Source organism: Mirounga angustirostris, unplaced genomic scaffold (assembly GCF_029215605.1).
Source record: "Mirounga angustirostris isolate CCGP_5_RB_7025 unplaced genomic scaffold, mMirAng1.0.hap1 SCAF_15, whole genome shotgun sequence".
Lineage (NCBI taxonomy): Eukaryota > Metazoa > Chordata > Mammalia > Carnivora > Phocidae > Mirounga > Mirounga angustirostris.
Window position 1 is genome coordinate 88251113 of NW_026991723.1, and position 20109 is coordinate 88271221.

Here is a 20109-nt window from a genome sequence, read left to right on the forward strand (position 1 = left end):
CCCGCCCTCACTTCCTTCTTTCTCAGCAGCTCTCAGAGCTCTTTCCCCGAACCAGGCCCCTCTGGCCTTCTCGAGCGTGATCCAGGTTTTTCCTGAAGAGGTCCCGTCCTCACCCCTCTTCGTAGATAAGAAAACCAAGGCTGGGAGAGGGAGAGTTACTTACTCAAGGACCCAGAGATAAGGCAGAGCTCCGCCCCAACCCGGGACTCTGCCTCCAAAGCCCACCTTTTAAGCCCCTGCTTTGTTTCTGGACTCAGAACCTTCTCTCACTCTCCAAAGCTGGTCTGATTGGGAGAGGTAGTTGCAAACACTGGCATTCCACCTGGTGGCACTGAGGTTGGGGGTGGGGGTTAGGCCCACATGTGGAGAGGCACGCCTGGCGGCCGGGAGCAAGGGGAGGGGCTCGGCCCCACCTCTGTCCACACCCCTGCCTCCGCAGATGTGGACGAGTGTCTGGAGCAGTTGGATGAGTGTCACTATAACCAGATCTGTGAGAACACCCCAGGCGGGCACCACTGCAGCTGTCCCCGGGGGTACCGGATCCAGAGCCCCGGCCTGCCGTGCCTAGGTAACCGGGACACTCAGCCGCCGTGGGAGCCTGGGTCAGACCCGCCTGGCACGCAGGCAGGGAGTGTTTCTGACAAGGGTGTTGTTGAGTTCTGTGACCAAAGCTAAGGCTGCCGGTGCGGCCCCCATGTGCCCGGATCCGTGCTTTGCTGCTGTCTGGCCCCGAACCTCACCCCCTACCCAGCAAGGTCACCTCCCCTGGGAGCCCAGGAGGAAGGGGAGGGTGGGCAGAAGTGGGTGGGTCTCCGAGAGGCTGAGCAGGGAGAATGGGCCTCCCCAGGATGCTGAAGAACCCTGGCGTCTGGGATGAGGCCAGGAGCTGGGGGAGGGTGGGGCCTCCTTGAGCAACAGAGGCTGGAGGCGGTGCAGGAGAGGGAAGGCTTGCGGGCAGGCCCGGATGCTGTGGGGGGAGGCCCCTGGATTCTGGGGAAGGCTGGAGACCAGGAGAGATGGCTATAGTCAGGTGGAGTGGCCATGGCGAGCCCTCTGAGCCACCCTTGGCACCCTGCCTGGCCTTGTTCCTTTCCAGATGTCAACGAGTGCCTGCAGCCAGCCAAGACCTGCGCCTTCCAGTGCCAAAACCTCCAGGGTGGTTACCGTTGTCTGTGCCCCCCGGGCCAGACCCTCCTTCGTGATGGCAAGACCTGCATCCCGCTAGAGCAGAGTGAACAAAATGTGACCACTGTCAGCCACAGGGGCCCCTTAGTGCCTTGGCTGCGGCCCCGTGTCCCGCTCCCCAGGAGCTCCTACTACGCTTGGGTCTCCCTCCGGCGGGGCTCCGGGGCACCGAGCAGCCTGGGCCGGGCCTGGTGCCCCGCGGGCTTCATCCGACAGAATGGCGTCTGCACAGGTTAGGCCAAGCCCCAGCCGTCCCACTGGGGACACACCCGCTTCATCATATGGAGCTCCTAGGCCGGGTCTGTGGGCACCACACCCCATGTTCAGAACCCCAGGGCTCCCGGCAAGTGGGGTGGGCAGGGCAGGTGGATCGGTACGTCCTGGCTCCATGCCGTCTCCAAGCCCCGGCCATTTGGATGGGCAGCGGGCTTCCAAGAGGGGGACGGAGGATTTTCCCAACCATTCGACTTCTGGACGCTTGACCCACTTTTGAGAAACACTCCTTTTGGTGCGCAGAGGTGAGGCAGTCCAGGAGGGAGGTTTGCAGGAGGGAAGGAGACTGTCGCAGGTTGACAGGAGGCGGTGAACTGGGACTGGTGGGGGTGGGGGTGGGGGACAAGCCCCCAGGCCCCGCGGGAGGCTGGCGCTGGGCTGCAGAGGCAAGGGGAGGTAGTGTGGAGGGCAGACCCCCGCCTTCCTGCCTGGGCACAGGGGTCCTGTGCTGGAAGCCATGTCTCCCGCCAGCCCCCACGCCTGGCAGGGGGCGGGGGGGGGGGACGTGGGGTGGGCGGGGCGGAGAGCCGGGGCCTCGGGGGCTCAGTCTGTGTCTCTGCCCCCACCCCCACCCCTGGGCCTGGGCCAGACCTGGACGAGTGCCGGGTCCAAAGCCTGTGCCAGCACCTCTGCCGGAACACCGAGGGCAGCTACCAGTGCCTCTGCCCCGCTGGCTACCGCCTCCTCCCCAGCGGGAAAAACTGCCAGGGTGAGCGGCGGCCCTCCCAGTTCCAGGCGGGCCGGGCCGAGGCTTCACGGGAAGCGGGGGGGCTCTCTCCAGCCGCTTCTCCACCATCTCACGTGAGGGTGGGGCAGGGAGAGGAGCTCAGAGCACCCCAGGGGCCCACAGCCAGGCCGGAAGCCTCCAAGCAGGACCTACGTATGCGGTTGCACGGGCAGGCTCCGAAAGCAGCCCTGGAGGTGGACCGCAGCTCTGCTGTGTGTCCCCAGGCAGCTCACTTCAGCTCTCTGAGCCTCAGCCTCCTGGGGAAATGGGGCTAACACGGTCCTCCCGGCAATGGCTGGATGAGACCTGTGGAGGGCAGGCACGGAGACAGCATTCCAGCCAGGCAACAGCTGCTAAGCAGCGGGGAGCCCCCTAACTCCCAAGCCAAGGTGCTCTCCTGAATGTGCTCCAGGGCTGGAGCAGGCCCTGCCGCTTGCCCCATCCCAGGAAAGTGGGAATCGGCCTGCCTTGCCTGTCTCCATCCCTTGCTCTCTGCCATGAGGATCTGTGAATGTCCTCTGAGAAGGGTGGGGCTTCCACTGGGACAGGCAGGGGTCGTGGGCAGTCGGCACTCTGGGTCCGAGGGCAGCCCCCAACTCTTCCAGACCCTGCAGCCCAGCTCCAGGCTCAAGAGGTCCCCAGGGTGCCCACCTGGGGAGATTGGGGAGGTGCTCAGGACCTGCCAGCTGGGCTGTCCTAGATCAGGGTGGCTGGGTTCAAGGGGAGATGGGCTGCCCGCCTTGCTGGTCCTCTGAAGGCATTTCTCTCCTGCTTCGCCCCTGCTCCCATGCCTTCTGTGGTTCCTGCCCCGGGCCCTTCCATTCGCACCACCTTTTCATTCCCCATCTCTTTGCCAACCTCCCCCACCCAGACATCAACGAGTGTGAGGAGGACGGCATCGAGTGTGGTCCCAGCCAGATGTGCTTTAATACCCGTGGCAGCTACCAGTGTGTGGACACGCCGTGTCCGGCCACCTACCGGCAGGGCTCCAGCCCAGGGTAAGGGCTGAGCTGGCTGGGGGTGGATGGGGGTACACTGTCTGCCAGGAGCTGGGTGCTTACGTTCTGGCTCCTGGATGGCTGGACCCTTTCTCCAGAAAGGCCATGTGTCAGGCAGGGGCCCTGCTAGGGCCCGTGGGGTCCAACCCTGCCAGAATTCCCGAGCGGGGCATCTGTGCCCACAGGGCAGGGTGCCCTCATGAAAAGCACCTTCCTGCAGTCACTCGGGGTGCAAGTTCATTTGGACATTAGCGTTCAGTGCAGTGATGCTGCAGCTGGAGCATAAGGCCCTGGAGGCAGACGTGTACACGTACACGTGAGACCCATGACTACACACAGAAAACCCTAGACACAGGTACACACACATAAACACCACCCAGAAACCCCCCAAAGCCCCAGGACTCCGACACACACTGGCACACAAACACAAAACACATCTTCACGCCACTCACTGTGGCTACAGATCGTGGTAAAGATGCACACACACGGGGACCTTGGTGGACCCAAGCTGTAGCAGCACCTGTCAGGGAAGCTGACTTGCCCTGGACTCTACCAATTGGGAAGCTAGGCTAGGGGGGAGGGGGCATGGATGCCCTGGCAAGGCTAAGCACGTGTCCTGGAGTCCTCCTCCCCCGTTGCAAATCCAGAGCAGGTGACTCAGCTCTGGGGGTCCCTGCGGACCTGGAGGGCTCTAAATTGTATTGCCCACCGGACTGCCCCCCGGGCGTGCGCTGGGAAAGTCCGATGGGATTATGGGACCCGCTCCCATGGGAAGGGGCACGTCTCTAGCTTCTTTGGGCCTCAGTTTGCGGATCTCTAAGGTGGGCTAACAGTGGTGCTTGGAGAGAAGACACTGGGGGCGAGGGGACGGGCAGCGCCTGGGAGTACTGCGGGGCTTGGGGCTGAGGGCCGGTTTATACCGCCGGCCCGCGCTCTGCCGGCCACCCGAGTCGGTCGTGTGTCGCGCCCGCAGGACGTGTTTCCGACGCTGCTCGCTGGACTGCAGCGCGGGCGGCCCCTCCACGCTGCAGTACAAGCTGCTGCCGCTGCCCCTGGGCGTGCGCGCCCACCACGACGTGGCCCGCCTGGCCGCCTTCTCCGAGGCCGGCGTCCCCGCCAACCGCACCGAGCTCAGCGTGCTCGAGCCCGACCCGCGCAGCCCGTTCGCGCTACGCCCGCTGCGCGCCGGCTACGGCGCCGTCTACACCCGCCGTGCGCTCACCCGCGCCGGCCTCTACCGGCTGACCGTGCGCGCCGCCGCGCCGCGCCACCAGAGCGTCTTCGTCCTGCTCATCGCAGTGTCCCCTTATCCCTACTGAGGGGCGTGGTCACTGGCCGCAGCTTTGGGGCCCGTGACGTCCGGGGGTGGGGGACAGGGAGGAGCGGGCCCAGCCCCCACCGCGCGGGTGGCCCTTGCCCTCACCGCCAACGGCTGTGGCAAGCGATGTCCTCTCCCGCCCCTGTGCGTCATCGAGCCCTTCAGCAAACAGGACCCTGCCTGCACCTCGACCCCAGGACAGACAGGACCCGAGCTCCCCCTGCCCCCGTGGAGGTGGAGCTCAGCAGTCAAGAGTGTAAGGCTGCCCTTAGGTGGTGAAGCCACTCGCAGGGCTAGCGGGAAGCCTGCTTGTCCGGCCGGCTCCTCCACGGCTGGCCCCAAGCCCCGGGGAGACCTGGCTGGGACACAGCACACAGGAGGCCCGAGGGGAGGGACAGACCCCCGGAGGGCGGCAGCGGCCCTCCTCTGCCCATAGCTGGTGCTTTCACCCTGAACCCCGCGCGTGTACCTATAATATAAAACCGTTTTCTTTTAACCAACTCGATTTCTTCGCCCGCTTATTTTGCTTTGGTAAGGAGGGGCTTTGCCTGGGCTGGGGGGAGGCCACCACCCTTCTGGTCCAGCAGCCCTGGGCCGCAGGTAGGAAGGTGCTCTCTGCTGGACATCCTGCGAGAAGGTGGGGGAGGCTGGAGCTGCTGTGGGTTGGGGGAAGGAAGAGGGAGTCGTCATCAGAAAGGTAAGGGTGTTGGGTCAGATCCTTGGGGCCCCTGGGCCATTGCAGGGACTTTGGCTTTGATGGAATGAGCTGGGAAGGGACAGGATTAGAGCATCTGTGTATGTATTGGCGTGTCTCCAGTGCGCTGGGATAGGGTCTGAGCCTCCAGGGACTCGGCAGAAGGGCCGTGCGCTGCTTCTCTTCCCACCCCCCTGGCCGCACCCTGGGCTGTCTGCGGCCCTTGCATCAGCGACCACGCTGTGGCCGGCTGCCCCTGGCCACGGCCTCTGGCAGAAAGAGGCTCTTTTGCACGCGGTTTTGAAGAGGAGAGATCCTTCCTTCCTCCTTGTTCGCCTTGCTCTGTGTGACGCTGTCACCTCCCCCTTTGTATCCTCATGCTCTCATCTGGGCAAGGAGGAAAGCCGTCTTGAGTTATTTCTCATTAAGGGGTGGATGATAATCAGACTATGTAAACGGAGACTTCCAGCAATGCTGGATTAAACGCTGCTGGGTTAAATCGCTGTGTCCATTTGACAGATGGAGAAAATGAGGCTCGGAGAGGGGACGTGACCCAGCCACTTGCTGGATAGGTGACTGGCTCATGGTTAGACTGGGACTCCTGGCTTCCACCCGACAGCCCCTCCAGAATCTTCCCAGGGCGCTTCCACTTTTTTTTTTTTTTAAGATTTTATTTATTTATTTGATAGAGCGAGAGAGCACAAGAAGGGGGAATAGTAGAGGGAGAGGGAGAAGCAGGCTCCCCGCCAAGCAGGGAGCCCGATGCGGGGCTCGATCCCAGGACCCTAGGATCATGACCCGAGCCGAAGGCAGACGCTTAACCATCTGAGCCACCCAGGCGCCCCACGCTTCCACTTTCAAAGCTGTTTTTTTGGTTCTGTTTTTGCTTAAACCAGGGGTCTGCACGCTTTTTCCGTAAAGGGCCAGTGCTTTTGGCTTTGCGGAACGGTAGCAGCACTGGAGGGCCAAGGTCAGTGCAAGAGTGAATGAACATGGCTGTGTTCCAATGAAACTGTTAGCGGGCACTTACGTTGGACGTCCATACAATTTTCACATGTCACGAAATATTCTTCCTTTGATTGTTTTCCAACCATTTACAAATGCAAACACCATTCTTAGCTTGCAGGCTTTATAAAAACTGGTGGGGACTGTAGTTTGCCATCCATGATTTAAGTAAGCCACAGAAGTCACTAATGGTGGGATTTCAGGCTGCGTGGAGGAGAAATTCGAGGGGGCAGGGTCCTCCGAGCACCCCCCCATACCCATTTGTCCAGCACCCACCTATGAGGACCTTCCCTGGGCTAGATGCCCCTCTTTGTGCAATCCTAGAGGCCATAGGTCACAACTTCAGCCCTGCTGTTTGCTGGGCTGTTAATTTTTTTATGGAGCCCATGAAAAGGTCAGTCCCAGGGTGACGTACTGCAGAGGTGAGACGAGTAAGGGGAGGTGCCAGCGACTCCTCTTTCACCCCTGCTGTCTCCTGCCTGCTGCTTCCCAGTCTGCCCCTGGCTCTTCATGTTTGCAAACTGTCTGTTGAATGTCCAGTGCCGTATGGACCTGAGTTTTAATTCTCCCAGGCAATCCAGAGGCAAGACAGAGTATGCCCATTGCAAAGATGAAGGAATGGAGGCTCAGAGAAGGTGAGCCACCAGTCCAAGCTCACACAGCCTGGAGCTGGGAGAAGAGCTCAACCCTGGCCTTCTGACTCCAGAGCCCAGGGAGATTAGCCTGCAGGCACCCCCTGCCTCCACTCCCCTAAAAAAGGAGGATGCGGATGAGGGGGAGGGCCGGGAGCAGGATGAAGAGGAGGGACCACGGCAATTCAAGACCTGAAGAACCGCTGAGGGAGTGCCCACATTCAGTTCTGCCTCCTTCCTGCCCCACCTTCTAAATTTCCATTTGAGGCAGGTGGAAAGGACAGATTGCTCAATGTCTTGCAGCAAGCTAGTGGCAGACTTGGCTTGGAATCTGGGCTGGGATTCCCAGTCTTGTGCCCCCCACCCCTGACTCCACCCACCCCAGCCCGCATCCACTGGGATGGCCCCCTTGTGGAGGAGGAGCCTCCCCGGCCAGCTGCAGCTGGAGCCAGCTCCAAGGGAGCATCGGCTTCCACTTCTGCTTTTCCAGCCACCAGCCGGCAATCATTGGCCAAGGCCCCATCTGGCGACCCAGCCCCCTAGCACCACCTGACCTCCAGGCTGAGGCTGTCGGGGACCATCAATGGTGGTAAACAGCCCTGCAGGTCACTTATTAAACTCCCTGATGCAGTTTTTCCAAGAACCCAAACTACTGGACTCTGTGTTCCCTCTGGGCAGGGACGGGCCACCTGGGGTCCAGCCTAGAGGACACTCTTGTTCCTGGAGCCAGTGCCCAGGCCTGGGCAGCAGCAAAGTGGCATCTGGTGCCAACCACGAGATGGTTGTGGGGTGATGTGCTTGGCGTCACCACGTTCCCAGGCCCCGTTGCAACTAGCAGGTGCAGAGCCCTTGAGTGGCAGAGGAGAGACAGAAGACAAGAGGGGCCTACTCCTTGGTTAGACGCACAGGCTGTATCTATGTTCAGACAAGTGGCCACAAGAGTCAGGGCCGACCCTTTGGAAAGCCACCCTGGATTAGAGGGGGCGGTGAGTGTAGCCAGAAAGACAGGTGCAGTGCAGTACACGTGAGAGTTGATGACGGTCGAAGACAACAGCAATGGGGAGAGGGAGAAGGGTCCAGAGCCTTCGGTCCTCCATCTTGCTGCTGAAAGTCCAGGCATCTACTATGTGTGAGCATGACAGCATCTGACAAGGGACTGGTCTGGTGGGAGGAAGGGAGGGGTCAGAGAGGCATCGCCAAGGAACAGCAAGTGCAGAGACCATACGGCAGCAAGGAGCTTGACACGCTGAAGAAACCACAAGCAGGCCAGTGCAATCAGGGTGTAGTGGGTGAGGGCCGAGGAGGAAGCACAGGGCTCTACATTTGATGCTAAAAGTGATGAGGGACCATCAAAGTCTTTTTAAAAAACACTTTAATTCATTAATATTTCCAAATATATCTCTAAAACGTAAAAAAAAAAACTCAATAAAACCCCCTTATCAACAATACCATATCACATCTAGTCAAAACCAGTAATTCCTTGCTGTCATTCAAGATCCTGTCAGTGTTCAATTTCCAAATGCTCACAAAGAGGGTGTTTCTTTTATACTTAAAAAATCAGGATCCAGATGAAGCCTACATATTGTGATTAAGTACGTCTTTTACATCCCTTTTAACCCTAAGCTCCCCTATCCCCCCTTTTTTTTCCTTAAAAACTTAAAAATCAACTTTATTGAGATATAATTATTCCAGGAATGCAAGGTTGGTTCAACACTAGAAAATCAATCCATGTAATTTACCATATTTATAGAATCAACACAAAATCATAAATGATCATCTCAACAGATACAGAAAAAGCACTTGACAAAATTCAGCCCCTATTCATGACAAAAACTCTCAATAAACTAAAAATGAGCTTCTTCACCAGATGAAAAGTGTCTACAGAAAACCTGCACTAACATCACAGGTATCAGTGAAAGACTGAATGAATGCATCCCCCTAAGATCATGAACAACTCAAGGATATCCACCCTCACCTTTTTTATTCAACATTATACTGGGGCTTCTCACCGTTGAAATAAGGCAAGAAGAAGAGACACAAAGACAATACAGGCAAACGTAAGATTGCTTCTATTCACAGACAGTGGTATTGTCTACATGGAAAATCCTAAGGTATTTACAAATATCTACTGGAATTAATCAGCGATATTAGCAACATTGCAGAATATAAGGCAAATATACAAAAATCAGTTGTATTGCTATGTACTAGCAACAAATGACAGAAAATGAAATTTAAAACATCATGTACAATAGTATCAAAATACTTAAAATACTTAGAAATAAGTCTAATGAAAGATAAGCAAGAACTGTATACTGAAAACAACAAAACATTGCTCAGATATCTGAACCAAGATGGATCCTTTGGCACTCCCATTGAAATTGAGGACTTTTATACCACCCATCAAAGATGCACCAACCTCCCAGGTTTCCTTCTTCTCTGAGTAGAAGATTTGGCTGATTGCCTGAGAATAGACCTCCACCTGGCAAGTCATCCAAACTGGCCAGTCAAATGTCCATCTCAAAGCTGAGCTCTGGAGTAGCCATATTGGTGACTCCAAGAAGCCCTGTCTCTTCTAGCATGAGAAATGACCTTGTTCACACTGATGCCATGGGCCCCAAGCCTTTCCCATAATCACCACATACTTTCCCAACCGGAGGATGTCCAGCCCCACCTAGTTTATTTGGAACACCTCATCACCCGCAGGGAACTTATAAAACTCCAGCTCTTCTAGCTTGGGTCCTGCTAGTCTATCTCCTTAAAAGATTCTTACCTGAGATTTCACATCAAATAAAGAAACCATTTTGTGACACTCAAGTGCATATATTTCAACACTATCTGAGAGATAAACTTTTGGTTTAAAACAAAAATTGAATTCATCACAAATGATGATCATCTCAAGATGTAACTTTCTATAGGGGCGCCTGGGTGGCTCAGTCGTTAAGCGTCTGCCTTCGGCTCAGGTCATGATCCCAGGGTCCTGGGATTGAGCCCCACATCGGGCTCCCTGCTCCACGGGAAGCCTGCTTCTCTCTCTCCCACTCCCCCTGCTTGTGTTCCCTCTCTCGCTGTGTCTCTCTGTCAAATAAATAAATAAAATTAAAAAAAAAAAAAGATGTAACCTTCTATAGATTGGCCTGGCCGTTTGAGTTTCTTTCTCATTGCTCATGTAAATAGCAAGTAATACTTTTCAATAAATAGTTTGAAGTCTTTTTAAATGCTGAAGATTTAAGAATATATAAATAACTAGAGAGGTATACCATGATCATGGATTGAAAAACTCAATACTGTTAAGATATCCACTTCCCACCCCCAAGCTGATACATGGTTATTGGAATCCCAGCAGGATTTTTATATAAACTGGCAATCTGTTTCTACTATTTATATGGAAATGCAAAAGACCCAGAATATCCACAACAATTTTGAAACAGAACAAAATCAGAAGACACACACTCTGACTTGAAAGCTTATTACAAAGCTGTAGTAATCAAGATGGTATGGTATTGGCATAAGAATAAATAAATAAGTAGATAGATAGATAGATAGATAGATAGATCAATGGAACAGATGAGGGAGTCCAGAAACACATTCACACTTACAACGTCAACTAATGTTCAACAAAGGTGCCAATGTAATTCAATGGAGAAAGGAAAGTCTTCAACTAATGTTGTTAGAACAACCGGGAACTGATAGGGGAAAATGAACCACCAAAGGTTTTAAGAAGGGAGTGACTTGTTCTGAGTTTTTAAGAACCCTCTGCTCTTGGTGGAGAAAGGATCTGGGGGAAGGAGGGGCGGAAATCTGGAGAAGCACAGAAATGATTAAGGAGGCTATAACAATGGTCTGAGTAAGAGAAGATGACAGGCCAATGTGGAGGAGGTGGAGATGGAAAGGAAGGGGCAGACTCTGGATACATGTAGAAGATACGAACATCCCAGACTCCAGCACCTCCATTTCTCCACCTGGTCAGGCCTAGGTGTTACTGTACTTTAAGAGGTAGCACCCAAGGTCACTTACTAGAGGTGTGTAGGCTCCTTTAGGAGCCCTGACCTGGGTATGGGTGAAAGGCAAAGGCCACGGTGGCTGGGCTCCAGGTGGGGGATCCCCCTGGCCATGCTCCAGTGCTGGATCCAGGACCTGCTCTGCAGGGTGAGGGCTGGGGCAGGGTGTGGATGGAGGGGTGCAGGTGGAAAGTGGCTCATCAGGGAACCAGCCAAGACACCCTGGCCTTGATCTCTGCCTCTCATCCACCCTGGCGCCCAGTGGGCAGGACCCCTGCTGGCAGTTGGGCCCCTTTTCCTTTCAGAAGAGCTGTGACACCATTGTCCCTAATGTCACCAGCGCCTGTGCGTCAGAAAGGGACAGTCCCCTGGACTGGAGCCATTTCTGCAGCAGAGACTAAAGGTCCCCACAGCCTGTGACCCTGGGACTGAGACCCTGGTGCCTCTACCAATTCAACTTAAGCCTGAGCTAGAACAGAGGGTTGGGCTGGAGCTTCAGGCACTAGGGTGTAGTCCTGCTCTGCCACTAACATGCTGTGTGGCCTTGGGGAAGATATACCCTCTCTGTGTGCTGCAGGTTCCTGTCTATAAAATGGGGATAACAGTCACAGTGACTTCATATAGGGTAGTCGTGAAGAGCAAGTGAAGGTAAGGAGATAAAACAGTGCTTGGGGATAACCACAACAGTGTAATTGTGCCCCAGATCTATCCTAGACTGGCAGGGCTCATCCCTCACCCCACCCTCTTTCTAAGGTCTGGGTAATGGGGCTTCTCTCTGGGGCCACCACTGGCTTTGGGGAGCTTGGGGGAACGCCAGGCCTCACTGCCTCAGTTTCCCTCCCCACTTCCTCTGTAATAACTCCAAGGAAGGTGTCCCCCTATGCACCCACACTCTCCCCAACTTTCTCAAAGGGCAGTGACATCTTAAAGGAAGAAACAAAGACCTAGCACAGAGTCATAGGATGGAGACAGAGAGGACAGCGGAAATGCTCCCCCTACTTCCTCGCCTCTGCTGGGGAAGGAAGCTGCCCAAGGCTGCACAACCTGTTGCAGGTGTGTTGTTTTGGCTGTTGTTTGATTCCTGCTAGTGTGGAAGGCCGGGGGCTCAGTGAGTGGGCTAAGGGGGCCAGCTGCCATCCCGCCTCCCGGCAGGAAGGTGCCTCAGCTCACCCAGCCCCACGCAGCTCATAAGGGGCTCCTTGCCATTTCGGCCACTTCTGGGGGTGCCCGAGGCTGGGGGCACGTTCACGGGGACTGAAAGCCATGGCTTTGCTTGTGAATTGGTTTGATGCCTTTTCCCTCCTGATGGACTCACAGCTACTCGCCTGGTCCATGTGCTTGGTGGCCAGGCAGGAGTGCTCAGGTAAGGGATGGGGGAGCTGACTGGTAGAGGGACTAAGTGACTAAGTGAGCAGCCTTCACCCCTCTCTGCTGAGAGTCCCTTTCTCTGGCTGCTTCTTGGTTGCAGGAAGGGGCCTGGGACAGGGCTGCCTCCTTACCACAAGCTACCCCCTTTTCAAGATGGCTGAATGGCAAACCAGCAGTATGGTCTGGGGGCTCCCACCTCCCGGGGGGTTCAGGGCTGAGATGACTCGCAGTCAGTCCTATCTATGGCGTTGCCTTGAACAGGTGGGCACCTGCTATTTCACTCAGTTGTGGTTGCAGTGACGGGTGCTCTGGGGCCTCTGAACCAGGCTGGCAAAGGTCTGACACACAGAACCTTCAGAAGGCCCGGCTGGGGTAGCCGCTCCTCATTTCTTTGTGCAAGCAAGAAGCTTCACCTCTGTGAACCTCAGCTGTGAACCCCCGCTGCCCAGTGGCTTAGCAGTTGGGCAGTCTTCTATTCACTATTTACCGGGTGCCCCGGGGAGTTTGGTCAGGTGCCAGCCTCTGGGAGACAGCCAAGAACGAGCCCTGGACTGGGGGATGAAACCCCGACCTTCTAGTGCCGCCTCCACCTGGGCTCCGGCTCAAGGGGGCTACTGTGGGGGAAGGGAGGGGTTTCGAGGTCTGCAGAAAGGCCACCACGGGATAAAAGTGGACACGAAACTCACGGCACCTAAGGGACTTTTACTCCCCCTCCCACCCCGGAGCGGTGGCGTCTCTGGCAGGACGGCCGCGGTCACCCGGCCAGTTGCGCGCGGTCCAGCCACCGCCGCGCCCCGAGGAGCCGCATGCCCGCCGGCCAGGGCGAGAAGACCCGGGCCGCGTGCACTGCCCGGGCGCCCTCGGGAGGCCGTGCGGCCCCGCGAGGGCCGGAGGGGGAAGGGGGCGGGCCGGAGGGGGAAGGGGGCGGGCCAGGAGGGAGCGAGCGACCGGGCCCCGCCCACCCGCAGGTGGCCGCCGACGCTGAGCGGCTCCGCGTGGGGGCCGGGCCCGGGGGCGGGGCCTGTCGCGCGCGCCCCCCCACGTGCCCCGGTCCCCGGCCCTGCCCTCGGCCCGGTGTTTATAATCCGGGGTTCGCGACGCAACCGGCCCTGCTCCGCCGCCTGCCACCGCCGCCCGGGCCACGGTAAGGAGCCCCCGGCCCGAGACTCCCGCTCCCACCCTCTCGTCTAGGAGACGCCCCGCCGCGGGTCCCGCCGACCGCCGGCCGAGGGGGCCGAGGGGCCGCGCGCCCCGGGCTCGCGCCTGGACGGGAGGGAAGGAGGCCGACGCCGGGGCTTCTGCCGTTCAGACGGCGGGCGGCCGGATTCCTGGGACCCTCGGGGGTGGGGCCGGGGCGCGTGTCCGGGGGCTCTGAGGGGGGCAGGTCGGGTTATTTGTCCCCTTCGCGGGCCGAGGTCCTTTCTGGAGTCTCCGTCTCTAATCCGGCTTCCTCTATACCGGAACCCCCCAGATGGAGACCTTGGGAGTCCGGAGGGTGTGGGGGTTCCCGGCTCTCGCCCCCTCTCTGGCCATCCCCAGTCTCTGTCTCCGCCTCTCTTTCTGTGCGTGAAACCAGAGTTCCAGCCCCACCTCTGCCCCTCGTCCCGGGGCTTGGGCGTATCGCCCCTCCCACAGCTCCGAGCCTCAGTTTACCCCGGACAGATGGGCGCCGGGACACGGGCTGCGGGCCCCCGAGTCTTGGGTGCGACTGCGCTCCCTCCCCTGCAGGGGGCGGCAGTCTCCGCCTCCCGAGAGGGATTAGCGTTCCCCGCCCAGGTGGGGCCGGTGACCCCGCGGGGTCGCCGTGCCGGGTGTCTGGCTGGCTCCGGGCTCCGGGCAGTGGGAGGGGCCGCTCCGCAGGAAATGTCCGCCGTCCGGGTTGCTGTTGTCTCCGGCACCTTGGGCGGCTGCGCCCTCCAGGGAGGGAGGGTCATTGTGAAATGGAGGAAACTCCTCTCCCAGCCCGCCAGGGCTCTTCCTGAGGAGGTCCCGTGACCCGGCCACCTCAGTGTTCCTTTCTGCGCAGTGGGAGCGTCTCCTCCGGGGCATCGCGGTCTGGCTGCACATCTCAGGCAGGAACAAACCTGTCCTTTCCCCAGGGATGGATCAAATAGACCCTGGGCTTTGATCCTTCTTTCCCAGCCCACGGCTGGTGACAGGGCAGATTCTGGAGCCAGTAGACCCAAGGCAGGAAGGCAGGCACCACTAGGTGAGGCTTGGGTCAGGTCAGCTGCCAGCTTCCCAAGCCTCAGTTTCTCCATCTGTCGGATGGAGCTGGCACAGGCTCAGGGCTCAGGAAACAGTAACAGACTGTAGGACAGTCTCTCTAGAATATTGAGAGCCGTGCCTGGGTCCATTCACTCATCAACTGTCTGGGGCATGCCTCCCCTTGTGCCATAAACTGGGGCCATGGAACAGGAGACAAGCTCTCTGCCCTCCTACTGAAGGTTCTGGTGGGGAGGGAGACCGGAGAGACAGAAAGAGCCACAAAGGGGTGGGAACTCTGGAGATGGATGGGACTGGAGGAGGCTTCATTCTGAACTCCCTTCCTTCTTCCATCCCCCTCTCAGAGCCCAGGCAGGGGAGCCCAGGGGCGGGGTGGGGACCTGTCCCAGGGGGAGCTGTGCACTGTGCTGAGAAGCGGTTCTAGCTCTGCTCCGCACAAGCTGACGGAATGATGAAGGCTGCCCAGCGAGCACCTAGAGCCTGGGCCAGGCACCGGGTGGGGCAGAGGAGGGAGGCCCCCACTCTGCAACGTCTGAGGTCCCCAGAGTCCTCACATGTGCCCCATCCACTGTCGGCCTGCTCAGGGGGCTTTGTGGCCACTTGGCTGCGCTGGTAGCCGTTGCCCCTGGCTTGAGGCCCCAGGAACCTGACTCACAGAGGGGGGCCAGGCCCAGGCTCACCTGCTGCGCAAGCACTTTCCCATGCCCCATTCCATCTTGGCCCTAGGGGGCCTGGGAGGCCAGCCAGGACGGCCAGCTGCCTTCCTCAGAGCACGCAGCCCCTGAAGTGAGTGCCTTGCCTGTGGGCACCCACGTGGAAAGAGAGGAACTAACTCACTGGAATTCGGGGTCTGAAGCTCTGAGCTCTGCTGTAACACTGTAGGCAGGGTTGATCTTCCAGGCCCCGGCGTGTTCCCTCGAGTGGCAGGTGCCCTCCCCAGACTTGGGGGTAGGCCATGCACCCACAGGCTTTTTAATATTATTAGTAGAAATCAGCAAATGAATGAAGGCACTCTCCTTTCCTCCATGAGCTCCAAATGCTCTTAGGAGCTTGCGTGTCTCTTACCAGAGCCTGGTCAGATCTCCTTAGTCTCTTTACCACCCGTCTCAGGGGCTTGTCACCAGAAGCAGAGACTCAGAGACCTTCCCAGCCCAGGCAGACCCCCGAATGACCCCTAACCCTGGATGGAAGAAGTTTGCTGGAGTGCCACTGTCCTCAAGGGAACCAGTCTTCCTGATTTGATTCTCAGGCCCCAGGAACCCCACGGCTGAGAGCCAGCTCATGTCTAGCCTAGGGCCAGCCCCTTGACCTCAGCTTCCTCATCTGTCAACTGGGGAGAACATCGCTCCCCTGTCTGACCAAGGACGTGCGGAAGAGATGAGCTGAACCTGTCAAGCAGACGGGCAGGCTGAGACCCCACAGCGGCACCTCCTGGTCAGAGTGTGGAATTGCAGCCCAGCTCTGTCCGACACAGAAGAGGGCCCCAAAGTGGTAGGGGTTGCAGCCCTACAATGAGGAAAGCCCAAAGTCAGAGAGAATCCTTCTGGCCTCGGTGGAGCTAGGGTTTTAAAAAACTATAACGGGGCGCCTGGGTGGCTCAGTCGTTAAGCGTCTGCCTTCAGCTCAGGTCATGATCCCAGGGTCCTGGGATCGAGTCCCACATCGGGCTCCCTGCTCCGCGGGAAGCCTGCTTCTCCCTCTCCCACTCCCCCTGCTTGTGTTCCTGCTCTCGCTATCTCTCTGTCAAATAAATATATAAAAATCTTAAAAAAAAAAAAAACAACTATAACGAACACAGCTCGGCCAAGTTGGAATGCCAGGGAGGGGTTCCGGAAGAACATTTGCCAGGCTGTATGCCCATGCAGAGAAATGGACTACTGATCGGTGATGATTCTTTGGGGGCTTTGCTTTCTGAGAGACAAAGTGAGGGGGAGGTGATCCGTGGTCTCCTAGGGTCCCGAGCGTATGGGGCACGGGGCAGTAACAAGCGGTCTGCAGTCAGCCGAGGTTTCTGTCCCAGCCCTGCCATCTGCTAGCTTGTCGCTTACCTTTTCTGAGCCCCACGTGGTAATAATAGTCTCCTCCTTGAAATGGCACTCGTGCGGCACTGAACATAGTGTCTGCTCTTGTCATTGGTCCAGCTTTGACATCTTAGAGCACACGGGTTTCCCTAGAACCGAGCGAGTGCCAAAGCTGGCCTAGCGCCGTCGCTGGGAGGTGGTGGGGTGACTCTGGCTGGGACCATGGAGAATGCCGCCTGCCTTGCCAGCTCGGGCCTGGCTGGCTGGCAGGCATCTCGGCATGAGGCCACCTTCTTCGTTCCTCCCAGGTGTCCCTCTTCTGGTGAAGGATGTCAGGGCTGACATGGGAGTGGGGAGGCAAGGATGTTCTTCGCAGTGGGCCTGTGCCGGGAGCTGGCGAAACCTGCCCTGGGCCCTTCATGGAAGGTGGGGTGGGGCCAAGGATGGGCTAGACAACCCCCCCCAGGCAGGCAGACCAGGGCCCTGGGGTGTCGGAACCAGAATGGCGTTCAGGTTGTGCAGATGGCTAGTCGAGCCCTGGGGAGTGAGGGACTGGCCCGAGGTTAGCCGTGACAGCGGTAACGAGAGTCTGGTGGGCACAGGCTTGGCTGCCCAGCTCTGGCTGCTTCCCCCCTCCCCCAGCATCTCGCTGCATCCTCAGCGGTCGCCCTGTGGACTGACGGGCTCTTCTTACCCCCATTTTGCAGATGAGCAGCTGAAGCAGCTTGGGCCCAGGTCTGGAGGACCCAGCCACTGTGCTTTACCCATAGTGGGTACCCCCCACCCCCCCGGACAGTAACTGCTCTTCCCTCCTGCTCGTCTCCCCGTCTCCCACCCCCACAGGGAGGACTCAGCCCCGTCAGTCTCCAGTCCCGGAGGCAGGCGGCAGTCTCATTATGCAGCCCAGGGACGAGTTCACTGGGTGCCTGGGGGGAGGCGGCGGGGTGGGGGTGGGGGGGAATGCCAGTGTCAGATTGCATCATTTCCCGGCCACCTGCCCTGCTCATCTCTGCACACGCAGGCCCAAACCCAACACGCGCCCCCACCCACGTGCCGGCATGCACACACGCGTTCACACTGAAGCACGCAGTCGGATAGCTGGGTGCGTTCTTCCACGCGACTCAGAGCCAGAGGCTGAGGCCCCCCGGTGCCCATGCATGCGCACAGCCTGGCAAGCAGGCGGGGCTCCCTAGTGGCTGGTTGAGGGCGTGTTTGAGGGGATTTACCTAACCTTCTCTTTAGAGGCAAGGAACTGACCTCTAGACTGTGGAATCAGAAGCGTTGTTCTGAGTGCCGGCCACATGACACTTGCTGACTGCAAGATGGTCCCTGTCCCCGTGGACCTCACAGCTGTGGGGGTGGGGGTGCGATTAAACCCCGCGTGCCATGTGCTAGGATGGGCCATGGACAAGGGATCACAGGCAGTCTGTCTGTCCCCGTGGAGCTTCCTCTCCCTCACTCCGGTGCCCACCCTCTTGGCTCCAGGTGCCCCTAGGAGATGGCAGAGCAGGGGCGACTCTAAGAGCAGGGTGAATCTTGGGCCGGCATCACCTCTCCCTGTCTTGAGCCCACCCCAGTCACGCCAGGGCCCTGTAGCTTCCCAGACCACACCTGCCCCCGTGTTTCCCTTCTCTGGGCCCTTATCCCTTCCAGCAGTGGCTCATGGGGCCCAGTCCTCTGGGTTTGAGTCCTGGCTCGGCCACTCGATCCGCCAAGCAAGGCCTTGAGCCAGTTCCTTAACCTGAGCCTCAGTTTCCCTGTGTCTAAAATGGGGACAACTCGAAGGGAAGAGCTCAGCACATGATGGATAGGTTCCTTATGTTGATTGCGGTGACAGTTTCACGCTACATAGGACGCTCTCAATATATGCAGTTTCTTGTATCTCAGTTAAACCTCAGTGGAGCTGTTTGAAAAATATGCAACAGGATACACGCCCCACCCCAGCCCCAGCACCGTGGCACACAAGCCCACGGGGCTGGGAGCACCAGTACTTTCCAGGGCCCGGAGGCTGGGCGGGTGGCTCCTGGGCCTCCCCAAATCTCCCCGATCAACAGGGCTGCTCCAGGGGAATCGGCAGCTGGAGGGGCCAGGTTCAGGGTCCCTGGCTTCACCTGGACGGCCATGCCAGGCAGCTGAACAGCTTTTGCTTCTGCAGAGTGGTTCACGGAGCCGTGAAGTCAGATTCCAGAAGCCGGGAACCCACATCTCCAATCCAAGGTACTTTCTGGGTCCCTTCTGCCTCCCTCCCTCTTTCGTCCCTCCCTCCATTTTTGGTGGCCTGTTGCCTGGCTGCAGTTGCCATGGGCACCATCTCCTGGCCCCAGGGTCAGGGTCTGCTGAGTCACCAACAAACCAGGTGGCCGGGGACAGGGCCTGGCAGGTGGTCGAATGCCCAGTGGAGGCAAAAGTCGTATACATCCATCAGAAACACCCCCTCCAACCTCGCTGTTCCCTTCTGTGTCCAAAAGGCCACAGGGGTGTGAGCCTTGGGGCCGGCAGGCGGGTGGGCCTGGAGCTGCATCTGCACGGCGGACGTGTGTTCTAGGCACGTCGGGCTCTGTCCAGGCTCTGCACACAGGGTGGAGTGACCGGGACAGCACCTCTCTGGACCTCCAGGCGCAGGGGAGGTTTTCCGTACACAGGTAGCCATGGTGGGGTGCCCCTTCTGGGCTCCATGGCTCTGTGGAGGGGTGTCCACGGCTTTTCTCAAGAGTATCTAATAAGGACCCTGACCTTGTTCAGACTCTGGTGCAAATGCTTTCACCAGACGCAGGCGTCCCCCCTGTAAATGCAGGATGCTGGGGCCATGTCCAGGGATGCTGGGACCAGATGGCCTCGTTCCACATCTGGTCCCGCTGCCTGCTGACCATCTGACCTCAAGCACGTGGCTGCACCTCTGCGACCCTCGCTTTCCTCTTTAGCAAAGGGGGCACAATGATGGCATTGACTCTCAGGGCCACGGGGAGAGTGCTGGGGGAGGCAGGGCGAGCCCCAACACAGCCCGAGGGTTCAGGGAGAACCTTCTGGAAGAAGGAACAGCGGCTGCAAAGGCAAGAAGATAGGAGCCCCTGGTGCCTCAGTGTAGCTGAGGAGACAGATAGGGTGGGACACACCCGTCCCTGCTGCAGAGGGACAGATCTATGATCTATACCTCCAGGAAGGACCTCCCTCTGCCTGTTCCTTCCTTCTCTGGGACTCAGTGTCTGCATCTGCGCCCCGGAACAGTTGGTCACTGAGGTGCTCTGGGTCTCTCGTTTACCCTCCCAGAGGGGCTTGCATTTGAAAAGAGTCTAAAATCCCAGTGCGGGAGGGTTTGGTGGGGCCCCCAGTGGGAGAGGTACATGGAGGCAGGAGCGCTGCACCCCAGCATCCCATTCTGCCTACAGCTGGGAGGCAGCACTGCATGCTGGGAAGAGCCCTGGCATGGGCTCTGTGACCTTGAGCAGGCTGCTCACCTGTCTGAGCCCCAGTCTCTGTCTCCCCAGGGGGCACGACAGCAGCTACTTCATGGGGTCATGGTTGGGGTGCAGGGCGAGCTACACGAGGCCCCCAGGACCATGCCTGGCACACTCCGAGCGGCCCCACCCATGTCTGCCGAGCATCCTGGCCTCGTCCTAACAGCTCAGCCTCATGTGCTTTCTCTAGCTGGTGGGGGCTTGGCTCC

At 58.4% G+C, this 20109-nt stretch overlaps 2 protein-coding genes across 3 annotated transcripts in view; both read left to right on the forward strand.

Moving 5' to 3' along the window:
- HMCN2 (hemicentin 2) overlaps positions 1–5001 on the forward strand; it is a 151429-nt gene extending 146428 nt beyond the window's left edge. Inside the window, exons 94-98 of the mRNA XM_064580098.1 lie at positions 440–568; positions 1097–1417; positions 2048–2167; positions 3057–3183; positions 4157–5001. Of these exons, the coding sequence (XP_064436168.1) occupies positions 440–568; positions 1097–1417; positions 2048–2167; positions 3057–3183; positions 4157–4502 (1043 nt within the window). The 3' untranslated portion in view covers positions 4503–5001. The remainder of the gene's footprint in view (positions 1–439; positions 569–1096; positions 1418–2047; positions 2168–3056; positions 3184–4156) is intronic.
- An 8195-nt stretch (positions 5002–13196) lies between these two features.
- Positions 13197–20109, forward strand: part of ASS1 (argininosuccinate synthase 1) — a 51269-nt gene continuing 44356 nt past the window's right edge. Inside the window, exons 1-2 of one of the 2 annotated variants that reach the window (XM_064580121.1) lie at positions 13197–13342; positions 18601–18662. The gene's annotated coding sequence lies outside the window, so the exon portion shown is untranslated. The remainder of the gene's footprint in view (positions 13343–18600; positions 18663–20109) is intronic. The other variant, XM_045883346.3, reaches the window with a different exon arrangement.